This window comes from Antennarius striatus, chromosome 9, assembly GCF_040054535.1.
Source record: "Antennarius striatus isolate MH-2024 chromosome 9, ASM4005453v1, whole genome shotgun sequence".
Taxonomy (NCBI): domain Eukaryota; kingdom Metazoa; phylum Chordata; class Actinopteri; order Lophiiformes; family Antennariidae; genus Antennarius; species Antennarius striatus.
This window is the reverse complement of record NC_090784.1, coordinates 9,239,340-9,252,119: the sequence shown is the minus strand read 5'-3', so window position 1 is coordinate 9,252,119 and position 12,780 is coordinate 9,239,340. Positions and strand designations below refer to the sequence as shown.

The 12,780-nt window shown below is 40.3% G+C and overlaps 1 protein-coding gene across 1 annotated transcript in view; it reads left to right on the top strand.

Moving 5' to 3' along the window:
• The first annotated feature begins 1,417 nt into the window (after window positions 1-1,417).
• triob (trio Rho guanine nucleotide exchange factor b) overlaps window positions 1,418-12,780 on the top strand; it is a 109,805-nt gene continuing 98,442 nt past the window's right edge. The window contains exon 1 of the mRNA XM_068324663.1: window positions 1,418-1,864. Within this exon, the coding sequence (XP_068180764.1) occupies window positions 1,795-1,864 (70 nt within the window). The 5' untranslated portion in view covers window positions 1,418-1,794. The remainder of the gene's footprint in view (window positions 1,865-12,780) is intronic.

Genomic DNA, 12,780 nt, shown 5'->3' with positions numbered 1-12,780 from the left:
AAGAATAACAAGCAACCAGCACTTACTGCTGCCAGGCCACACATGACTGATTATTATTAACTATTACATTTTTTAAATTAAATTTTTTTGTCAACGTAACAAATGTACGATGGCTACAAAGCTAACGCGGTATCAGCAAATGTTATTGCTGTATGAGTTAGATATGACGACTTTATTCAGTTGAAGGACGTGAAATTAAACCAGATTTGTTAGGGAAATTGTTGCGTTCATGGAGGTCGGACACGAGAAAGTCTGAACAGACACCCTGTTCCGAATTCATTACTGTACAGTAGTTGTTGAATTTCACAGAAACTCCCGAGAAAAGCCACTTTCCCTATTAACAAAACTTATAAATTGTATGCTTAAAGTTGTGACTGATAATATTACATTTTTTTTAATTTAAAAAAATGATGGTAACAGATGTGTAAAATTAAAAAAAAAAATTAAAAGTTCATTTTAAACAGTGTATTTGCCTTCACATATAACATGTTTGCTTTGCTTCTACTGAAATTGGATAGTCGATATTTGCCTACGTAACAGCATGAGATGTATAGACATGAAAACAATTTGGATTTCTGAGTTAAATATGAACGCACGTTGTCTGTGTAGATTTTCAGTTATCCATGTCATGGTTATCCAAAGCTGTTTAAATCAATCCACTGAAGCTTAAGAAAGTTTTTTTGAAAACGTTTCGCCTCTCATCCAAGAGGCTTCGTCAGTTTTGAAGGTGGCTGGTCTCCGACAAACGCGCGTATGGACTTTCAAACCTGGGATCGCCGCGTTTACTACGCTAGTGAATGCAGCATCGTGGTGAGTGGGTGCGCAGCAGATGACGTTAATAGCAATAACCTCTAGATGGCAGCATTGTGCTATCGTTTGAAGCAGGGACTCCGTTCCTTCTGCGAGGGAGAACTGGGTTAGAATTGAGGACTAAATGACCTCATACTGTAGCATCATCTTCATCGCGAGGGGATGAAGGTAATCACTCCCCCCTCGTTGTCATTTATCCATATTATGCTTACAAACGCAATCATCTGTCGCAAAAAAATTAAAACTGGACCACCGTTTTGAACAGCTTGCAATCCAGTAACTACAACATAATGAATCATCAGCACCCAGCGATCTGAATCAAATATGAAACTATCAGGAATTTAGGCTTTTAAGCACGATTAAGTCTATTCGATTACCAATGCTACGTGCAGAAGCTGTGAAGTAGTGTTTGTGGAATTATAATACCTAGGCATTACACATACAGACCCCCCCCCCCCCCCCCAGAAGAATGACTCCGACGTAGCCCGCATCAGCACCGCAGTGAGTGACGCTGGAGCTGTCGGGTTATTATGGCGCACATTACATTTGGGTGGCGCACAATGCACCAAACCCCCCCCCCTCAAAACGGAATCCCAGGATATCCCACCCCACCCACCACTGGAAACGGAATAGCCCTCCGCCCTCAGCCCTCCTCCCCTCCTCGTTTACCTCCGCCTTCTCTCACTATCTCCCCCATTCCTCCTCCTCCTCCTCCTCCTCCTCCTCCTCCTCCTCGTCCCAACTCGGGAGCGCCGCCGATCGGTCGCTAGGATTTTCCCTTCTCGGCCAAAATGGAGGAGGAGGACTCTCGTTTAAAGAAGAGAGCACAGGCTGTATGACCGGGATCTGCGTCAATGAAAGGCACGGGATACATTTTTGCAAATTGATTATTATTGCAACGACAAACCCCACTGCGGATCTCTGTCGCGATTTCTGCAACTAAGAAAAAAAAAAAAATAAATAAAAAAAAAAGCGGCCGGAGCCATGAGCGCAGGAGAGGGACTGGATGAGGCTGCGAAGGACGCAGCAGACATAGCGGCGTTTTTCAAATCCGGTAAGTCGTGAAGGGGCGAGTCTGGTTTGTGTGTGTGTGTGTGGGGGGGGGGGGGGTTCCGATGGGTTCTGCTTCATTCTTGTCAAAAAACGGACGGGTTTGAGGGGCGAGATGCTGACTGCCAGTCGGACTGGTCGGAGATGCGCACGGCGCCCACTAATGGAGCACGTTTGTGTCCAGTGACATGTCACACAGCCGCTCCAACACCTCCCGGTAGACGTGCGTCTGGATGGTAGGCAGCGTCTCCACTGTGGGTTGACTAAGAGGGCTTGAAGGTGTGGATGGGTAACAGCTCTGGTGCTTTACGAGTGTTTTCATTATAGACGAGGTATATCCATGACGAAATACTTGGATGTGGTCCGAACACATTTAAAATCCAATGTCTCCTTTCCGGCGCGTGTAGATGGAACTTTCTTGTGGATTCATCACTGAGCCCAGGTTTCAGATACAATACGCGGATAGGGGATGTATGGGCCATAGGTTTCACTCTTCGCACTGGGCCTCTATGATGGGATGGCATCACCCTAACAGATCAGAAAAGGCCTGGATATCTTGTGTTCCAGCATCCAAAGCAAACACCTTGTATGGATCCTAATGGTGCGTCCAGTTACCTGGTACCACAGGGCGACTTTTGTCGTGCGTTTTATTCCCTTAATGTTGATAATATAGTTTTACGACGGGTCAGTCATGAATTGTGCTTTCTTGTTCTAATGGTAAAGATTTTACTTACCTGTTATAGTCAGAAACTAACCTGAATCTCTGTAGGATTTGTGTACGTCCTAAAATAGGATGGTATCCATATTTTTTCCCCCATCAGTTTGGTTTATTTATTTTTTTGCTTCTTCAAACATTTATGAGACAAACAGTGACTGACATTGAGAATGGATATCATCTTCAATCCTACCAAACACTCTACTGCACATTACTCACAATCAACCCCATAACTTTATGCGGTAACGCTTAAAGACGGCAGCCACCACTATCACAACCGTGGATGGGTGCACGTGAATAAAAAAAGTGTGGTGTCGGCAAAGATGTTGCTGTGATTGCGGGCCCACTTCTCATTCACGCCGGTAGAAGCAGCTGCCTCTTCATTACTCTTTCAGCTGTTTCTCTGTGACACCTGGTGCCTTGGGGTCTGCTGCTCACCACGTCCCCAATGGCATACATGTAGGAACACACAACAGACAGCATTCACACATGTCCACCTATGAATCAATGAACTCAGCTGACATGTGCACACATGAACTCTGCGTTTTCTTCTAAAGTCACTTCTTCCAGAAAGTCAGGAATTATATCAAAATGGATTGTATGCAAATGCTACAGTCTCACTTACCATTGATTGGATGGCCGCCAGTGTGTTTCCCTATAGCTGTGTTGTATCAGGCTGGAAAGTTGGCTCGCTGTGAGGTTGGATTGCTTGGATGTTTATGTAGCGGCAAATGCAGTTCATACAGTATTCATGATGGAGGCATAAATAGGTTATGGCCTCAGGAAATGTTTATAAGAGACTATTATGAAGGGAAATCATTGGAAAAAAAGTGTGTGTTGTCAAAGTGGAGAATGGTAGCAAAATTCGAGAGTATATTATCAAGTAGCTTCATGCCTCCAGCTTAGAGCTTTGAGGGAAAAAAAATGTGTATTTTGTTTAATTGATGTTCTCACTTTCACGCTCGTCTAATTGCACGCATTAGTGAGCATATTGATGAAGAAAGTCACTACATGTCAATGCATTTATTTTGTTCAATGTGGTTTTAGATGGAGTGTATCCTTTCTGATTGTTATCATCAGTTCATCAGTCCATGCCATGTGTTCAGTTCATGCGGACTTATACCTGTAATGTATGTCATAGAGTTTATCAACACATCTCCGCCATTGATTCTTATACTTTTTGGTGCATTATCAAAAGTATTTCTACATCTGTAATTTGTCCTAACATGGAATGTCAGTCTTTCATGTCACTCAGGCTTTCAGATCGCGTATGTTAATCGTCCTTTTAGTTTGCTGCTAAGGACCAGTAGTAAGGATCATCCGGCTTCCTGAAGCCTCTCCAGCAGGCTTCCTAATTGCTGCCAGCTTGTTGTATAGTGAAATCTTGGCACACAGCTGCTCATCCTCGTTGATCTCAAGCACTTTATTTCTGGGCCTGTGTGTGTTTATTTGAGTGTGTTTTGTTTCTTTCTGGGGTTCTGGATTCACTTTTGTGCCCCAGTTTTTTCACTGATGGCTAGAATGTGGCAGATTCATCTACTGAAGAAGGAGAATGAATGACTGCCTAAAGCCACTTGACCCCCACAGCAAAAAGACTGACTTGTTTGTTTGTAGCTACAATAATGGCGTTTTTGAATAACACAAAGCATTTAAAGTTGTACTTTTTAATCACACAGTAGGGTTTCATTTCTTAGTATGTCTGCCCTTGGAAATATTTCATGTGCCTCTGCTTGTTATTTTCTTGAGCAGATGGAGCTTCATCTCTTGAGTCCCACACTGATGCTGTGGATCACAGCTCAGCTGCTGAGTCAGTCTCCCAGGTTGCTCATGCCGTGACTTCAATCGTCCAATTGCTGCAACTAGTTAAAGATGAAGATCTAATTGTGCTGTTTTCAACTTTCTGAAGACAATAGCATCATTTATCCTCTTCCATCCAGTCGTGCTCAGCTATACTTTCACGTGTCTCCATAGCTTTGCTAATGTTAGTATGTAAACCTTTTTGAAGGGAACACAGTGACAGTTGTTGTTCTATAACTTGCTTAAAATTGCAGTTCACTGTTAAACCAATATCAGCTGATCACACCTGTATGTCTGATGTGAGCAGACACTGTTTTTTGGCTTTAATCAAACATTCAACATACTGCTGATTGATCCAAGCCCACAGCAGATCAATAACATGCCCCCCTGTTAATACCCACCAGCACCGAAAGGAACTTAAAGTAGCTTGAGTATATGGGTGATGTGTTACTGTTGTACGTCCTGGTTTTATCCTCACAATTTGTTTTTTGTCTCTTCATACAGTAACTGTTCACATTTGTATTGTTTGTTATACTTAGTGGAAGAATTAGCTGAGCTACGTGATAATAAAGAACTATAGCATGCATAACACATCATTTTTGTATCAGATGTTGTATATATTTTCAAAAATGCCATAATATTTTCCATAAATACAATTTTTATTGCATTGACCTGCAACATTTAGGTTAAATAGTAACAGACAGCAAATATTCAGGTCCATAATAACTTAGAGAAATGCCTTTGTCTTTATCCTGGCTTGAAGTATACAACTAACAGCACTGATATGATGACTTAGAAACATTATTCTATGTTGCTGTACTTCATGAACAGCACAGTCTGGTGTTTGATTGTAGGTAAAAAACAAAAATATACCTAAAACATTATTACTCATTCAACATGTTATAATAATTATCTATACTCCAACTGAGGAAAGTGTGCAGACAGACACCCTGCCCCTGGTAGCAAATGTTAAACCGCTGGTTGAAATAACATCAGTGAGATGCTTCTTGTAGCCATGTACCAGTCTCCAACATTGGTCTGATGAAAGTTTTCCCCACTTTCCAAGGATTCAGCCGAATTCTTTGAGCTGTGAGATGTTTCAGGGCTTCTTGCATGTACAGCTTGTTTCAAGTCATCCCGCAGCATCTCAGTGGGATTAATGTCCGGGGTTTGACTCGGCCAAACCAGGACGGTCATTCCGTAGTTTTCAGGCAGTCCTCGGTGGCTTTACTGGTATGTTTTGGGTCATTGTTATGTAACACTCTCTGGTTCTGCTTCAGCTGTTATTTATTTACAGATGATCTCACATATTTTTCAATCACCCTCAGATATAGAGTAGAATTCATAGTGGACTTTACAATTGTGAGCTGGACTGGTCTTGCTGCAGCAAAACATCTCCAAACTGTGGCACTTCTTCCTCCAGACTTCACAGCTGACATGAGGCTTTTTTCTATCAAGGTTTATCAGGTTTACACCAAAAGTGTCGCTATTCTGGTGTCTAGATAATTGCTTTTCAGAATCCTTTGTCCAAAGAACTTTATTCCACAAGTCTTAGTCTTTTACATTCACTCTGACAAATTTCAGTGTGGCGTTCAAATTCTTCTTTAAGAGCAAAGCTTCACTTCTTGCACACCTCCCAGGAAAGATAACCTTGTGCTGATTGTAGAGGCAAGCATGTCCACATCAACAGTAACAAGATTCAGATGTAATTTCTTTCTCAACATAAATTATTTTTTAATTAAGTTTTACAGAAAGCTATAAAAAATATGTCCAAATGTGTAAAAACTAACAAAAAATCAGGCATTTATGTGGTGTTCTAATTGTTTCACATGACTTTACGTTTTGGCTCTAGCAGAGTAAACAGAAAGCATCTAATCATCTGAAATCTAAACCCAGACTGAGTTGTGTTGCCAGAACCAGTTCAAGTCATTTTTACTGGTAAATGTGTCTTATTGGTTCAAAGACATGGTTACTGGGTTACTTTGATGGTACTATAAGGTATGTACATTAGTACATACCTTATACATACCTTATACATACCTGTACATGTACAGTAAACTTTTTTAATGCAGTTATGGCCTAATCATATTTGTAGAGATGCATCAGATCTTTTTTAACCACTGGAGTATGCTTTAGTCAGAGGATGTGCTTTGCTTTGCTTTTCCAACTAAAAATAACATGCATTATTTTTCACTTTCCCAAGGTATTAATTCATAGATAGTCTCTAGAGTGATGTGTAATGGAGTTACCAGGCTGTGATATGGCATTATTGTAGAGAACTGCACAGTAAACTCAATTGACGTAAAAGCAACCAGATGCACCGTATGCTGGAACAAGATTAAATAACTGTCAGAACAGCTATCCCTCAGTCGTAACGGTACCAGTCAGAAGACAGTGGTCATCAGACATTACACCCATGGAGCACAGGCTTTGGGTTGTGGCAGAGATACGCTGCACGCTGTGTAAAATCAGCTTCCGTGCTATTAATTGCTGCAGGCTTTGAGGTATACATGTAAGAGTATGTATGTAGACAGCTGTGTTAAAATATAGATTTTTTTATGTCAGAAGAAATAGGATGTAGTGTTAGTGGTTATGTCGGGTTTGTTATTGTTCTTTTGAGAATAATATGATAGATTGGTTCTTCTTAGAGAAAACTGCTATGGTTTTTTTTATACGCCTCCAGCTAGTGCACCACACAGCATAGGGTCACCTTTGTCTTTCTGTCTACCTATACGTCTGAACCTAACAGGGAATAAATCACTGGGCAGATTTAAGTTAAATCTTAGACGTGCTTTATAGGAGCCATGAAGGTGTGCATCTCACAAACTTTTACATTGTCTGCCTATTTTTATATTTGTATGCAATAGTAAAACTCTAGTTTGCATTGGCACAAATTAAGTTTTTTTTATAGTAGTAAAGGCTCCTTTTTCCTTGAAGACAGATTTTCCATTATTCCTTTTTACTGTGCTCAGCCAAATGTTAAAACTGAAAGCAAACAGAAGGAATACATTAATAAATACATGGTTTTTGCTGCATCTCTTCATTTTTTTTCCAGACCAAGCGGCTTGTCATTTGGTATGGCCTGCACTGAGAGTGAAAGCAAGACATCAGGGTTAACAGTGGCGGTGTCATTATGAACAAATTTATTAATAATAAGCACAAAATCACTGAACAGTGTTTCTTCAATTTTTATTTGTACAGTCATAGTCAGTGAAAACAGAAGTGTCTCATGTTATCTTGCATAGTCAAGCAAAAGTCATATAATCATGTAAATGAGGTAGCATACTCCAACAGGCCATGCAGTATACATTCTGTGAAAGAAAAAGTCAGAGAAAGTCAGAGTAAAGAATGGGGAAGTAAGTGAAAGTACAAATTGAAAAGATGGGAAGATTCTCAAGCAGAGGACATGACATACTTAGAGGGACAAACAAGAATTCACTCAGCAAATTATAGCGCTGAGACTTGGGTGGAGTGCGTTCTGCAAAATGTGGACTACTCTGCTCCCCATGAGGTTTGATCCAATGGTAGCCTAATTGGCAGTTTGGTCAGAGTAAAAGAGTATAAACTCAGATTGGCATTGCTTGCACTGCTAAATCATCCACTGACGTGCACAGTTGTCCCTGTCACTCACTTATTTAAAGACAATAGATGACTGTCTGAAAGGCAGTAATCTGTAAGATTATTGTAAAACAGATTATTACAAATACAAATGTAGAGTTATATTACAGATTAGTTCAACTCAATGTCACATGAACCGGTAATATAACATCAAATTCTTCCAGACTAACCAGCCAAAAAGGAAATTACCTGAGGCACTACAATTTGTAAAACAAACCTAGTGGGTGTTTCTTTATATTGTAAAATGCTTTAAACATCTTACTGTCAGTTTCCTGTGCCAGTAAATGGATGTCGTAGCTGGTGCACAGGCTTCAGACTTCTCCCCTAAAAAAAATCATGAAATATAAGGTGTGACATGGCTAGCAAGCTGCCAGCATCATAGCAAAGATAAGAGATCCCAGGTCTGTGGTGTGCTATATGTGAGTCAGAAACGGTGGTTTACTCCTACTCTTGAGCTTATAAAAACTGTACTGCATGCTCCCAATAAGGACCAGATGTTGTGATGCATGTTACAACGGGTTCCTCCTTGAGTGTTTATTAGAGAGCTTTATGGAGAGGATGATCAAGAAAGAAGCCCAGTGAGGTAATCACCAATTTTACAGCCATGCTCATTGATCTCATCAGAGACTTCTGACCTTTTCCTGAGTTCTAATGTGCTTTACGGACATATTACCCCACACATCTACAAATGATAGATTTTTTTTGTAAAATGCCATGTACAGGGGTCACATTGACGACACAGATGCTGTGGTCTGTGTTTTCCGTTTTTCCTGTTCACAGAGATGTTTACATATTAGTTGGAACTTTAATGAAGCTGGTTGTAAATTTTGACTCGTCATTTATTGCAAAGTTAGAACTACCGGCAATTCTCAAGACAAGCAAGCCTAACATCCCATAATATACTGCAAATAAATCTGGTGTATTCTAGTGACGACCTCAGTTAAAGCTAGACGGGCTCTCTGTAAAGCACGTACCTCCACCAACGTTCTTTTTGAATTAAATCTCAATTTCAATTTCCAGTTTAAAAAAAATCACAAAAAGTCAAGTGTCAGGTCGGTTTTGTTTTATTCTGTTAACGTACAAACATTAATTTCCTGTATATCCATCTTTTTGCATTTGGTACATTATTAACTTTTGATCAATACTGCTTAACTTTACAGTTTGTTTTGTGTTCAGATGTTTTTCCCCTCTAACTTAATGTAATTGATAAACACATTTTTAGTATCACTACATTGCCTATGAGTATAAATAACCAAAGGCGTAAAATGGTCATCATCTTGTTTTTTTTCTTTTCCTTTTGGCTTTATTTGAATAATTTGAATTCTCTTCTCTAGTAATGATGGATAAGTCTGGTGTACTGGTATCAGTAACCAAGGATTTCAATAGCTTGGTAATGTGTTTATAGGATACTAAATGTAGCCTGCTAGTTATTACCACTCACACATTCACACACAAAAACACACACACACAAAAACACACACACACACACACACACACACACACACACACACACACACACACACACACACACACACACACACACACACACACACACACACACACATGATGCCCACACATGCACAGAGGTATAAATCATTGTATCCCACCCACATCGCCCGAAGCCCTCTCAGCAAGAAGAGGGGGATGGAGGGATGGAGTGAATAAACAAGGGATGGAAGCATAGGAGGATTGTAATCATAAAAATGGGCTGTGGGCCGATCTTTTTGTCTTCTGCAAATCTCATGGCTGATAAGAGAAGCCGCTGTCAGTCAGCTGCAGTCTCCCACTCATTCTATCCATTATCATGTGTTTCATATAGCCTTCCATCATGACCTTCGCTCACCTCTCCTCAAATTTGTCTATTTTGAAATAAAGTTTTTATAATAGCAGGTCTATGTGAATACATGTCTTCATTTTCTATATTGTCACTAAATGGAGCACCCAAATACAGAAGATCAAATTTGACAGGTATAATATTTTCTGGTACAACAATTAAATAATTTAAAATAGTAGGGCAATCTGAAGAGCATATACCTCCACCAAGATCCAGTAGTCCCTTTAAATCATATTAAACCCAATTTATCTTGATAGAATCTAAATTTGAATAAGATACATTTCTACTCTCAAAATTCCTCCTATATACCAAGTAGTATTGCAGTATTTAAGAAAAAAATAATGGATCCTCCCTTTTTCCTTGATCCTTGGAAAAATGGAATGTTGTAAACAAGCAAACCCCGAAATCATCCAAAATAGAAAAGAGAACCTCCTAATACACCTCTATGCTAGATTCGCAAAAAAAAAAGTTGTTCTTTCTTGCTGCATGTCCATTTTTTCCCCAAGTTCAGGTACAGTAGGTTTTTATATAATACATAGAAACAGTGAAAAATATATTATTGTAATATTATGGGGCGGCAGTGGCTCAGCGGTAGAGCAGACGTCTCGGAACCAGACATCGCCCAGCCATCGGCGGCTCGATTCCCGCTCCCGCCAGACATCTTTGGAGTGTGAGCTGACAGTGGGAGGTGTCAGCTCACCTCCCAGCCACTGCCGAGGCACTCTTGAGCAAGGCGCCGTCCCTTCCACAAGCTGCTCATCGGGGCGCACCCCGAAGTCGCGACCCATCCCTCCACCTCTCCTGTACTGAGTGCTATTAACTGCATGCCTTCAGGCCCCTAGTGTGTGTTGTGTTTGTTCAGGGGCCTGTATACGATGTTTGTGTGCGCTTTGACTAACGCACATACAGTATATATATGCATGCACAAAAAACTGGAGTGGAAAAGATAATTTCCCCATTTGTGTGGATGAATAAAGTGGGTTTAATATTTTAATCTTTAATCTTTAAAGAACATTTTAAAAATCCTGAATCTACCAGTTTATTTACTCCAGGATTGTTTCTTTTTACTCCCATGTGCAGGACATTTCTCGCATTCCTAATTCGTCCTTCTTCGGCCTTTCTCTTCTCACCTAACGACTTTCCAACAGATGTTTCAGTCCTCCCTGTTCATTTAATGCTGATGTCTCACAGCCCCTTCTGTAACTCCCTTTCCTCAAACCAAAGCAAACATCTGAAGTCGCTTGACTCCCATTGACCTTAGATTTCTGAGACACAAAATATCCTCCTGAGGGAGAAGTACAGTGTCAGCAAGTCAAGAATTGAGATGTCTGATCTTTCAGTGCAGTGGTATGACAGTCATCTGTTAACATGAGACTAAATAACCAATCAATCTTGCTTTTAATCTGAATTTTAAACTTTTTCCAAACATATTTTTAACCTGGTGTTTCATCACACAGTAGAGTTTGATAAGCAGTTGATAGTAGATCATTTTGTTCCAAAGTCGCAAACTGCAAATTAAACGTGAACAGATAAAGCATCACCTCCCCACAGACTATTGTGAAGGATGTTATTGGCTGGATTCACACGGCGCTGCAGTGTGGGGCTGGAGCACAATTCCTGTCGTGATGCTAGCGAGAGCTGACAACCCATCTTCACATTTGTGAGTTGTAGTTCCTCACAACGCAATCCTGGCAGCAGTTTCTGACTGGACTGGAGTTTTCATTTTGTGGATGTCTCAATGAGGCATAGGTCGGTGGCATAGCAGTTAATGAATATACAGTAGTTATCCCTGTAATAAGTTTCACAGAATACCTCCAGAGGTTTTCCTCTGTGGCATTTTTGACACTCTGTGTTTGTTTTCAACCAAATAACCGTGAGTGTTTTTTTCTTAACCACGTCAGAAAAGAGTTCAAGATTTTTACTCGTGGCCTCAGTTTGGTCCCATGTATTGTAGGCAAACCTTTCAGTCCGAGATTTAAGTTCATTCAGGCAAGGAAGAATATCTCCAAAACAGTCAACCTTGAGAGACACTCATCGTCATTCAATTAGAAAACTAAAGATCATAAAAAAGAACAAGATTTTGTGCCTTGTTTTAAAGTCCACCGGGATGCTGTTTGGGTTTGTGTGTGTATAGCAAATGCTGGTGATACATAGTGAAAAGAAAGAAGTGAGACTTTGTGTACTGTGACATATATTATCATTATCTGCAGTTAATAGAAGGGAAATGGAAATGATTCCAGCATCATTTTGCCTCTTTTATCAGAATGATAAAATGAATATTTCAGATTTATTTTGGATACCATCTAGGTGTAACCCTGTGTCCTTGGAAGAAGTCACACCCCAGCTAGACAGTCAATGGATTAATGAGTCATTTCCACTTCTTGTGTGTAGAAAATTATCACCTTACTTCCCTCTTAATAATGTGTTTTCTGACTTTTTGTTTAGTTTTAAGGTTGTGAGCTTTAAATTTTGTGGTAGTTTAGTGACGACTCTTAATGATTTATTTTCTCCGTTATATCCCACACATTGAGTCAAATCCTCAGAACTCCAGGTTTCAGCGAACTTTTCCTGCCTGATGTCGGGACTTCCTGTTGAAGCAGACAAGTAGATCTTACCTGAGTCAAATAGAAAAAAAAAGCTGTGAATTAAGCAGTATATAGACTCAAAATTAAAATGTGTGTGCGTGTGTGTGTGTGTGTTTGTGTGTTTATTTGCCCACATGCCTTTTGGTTTCTGCCTGAGACCCTAAGATTTCTAATTTTCTGTTAACAAATGGGCTAATTCTCAGTCTGTCCAACAAGAACTCATTCTCTCCTTCTCTCTCCCTCTCTCTCTCTCCCTATCTCTCGCTGTCTCTCTCTTCCCCTTCCCTCCTTCTCTCTCTCTCGATCCTTCTTGTCTTCCTCACTCTCTTAATCTCTCTTCCCCTTGCTCTTTCTCTATCGCATGCTCCCTC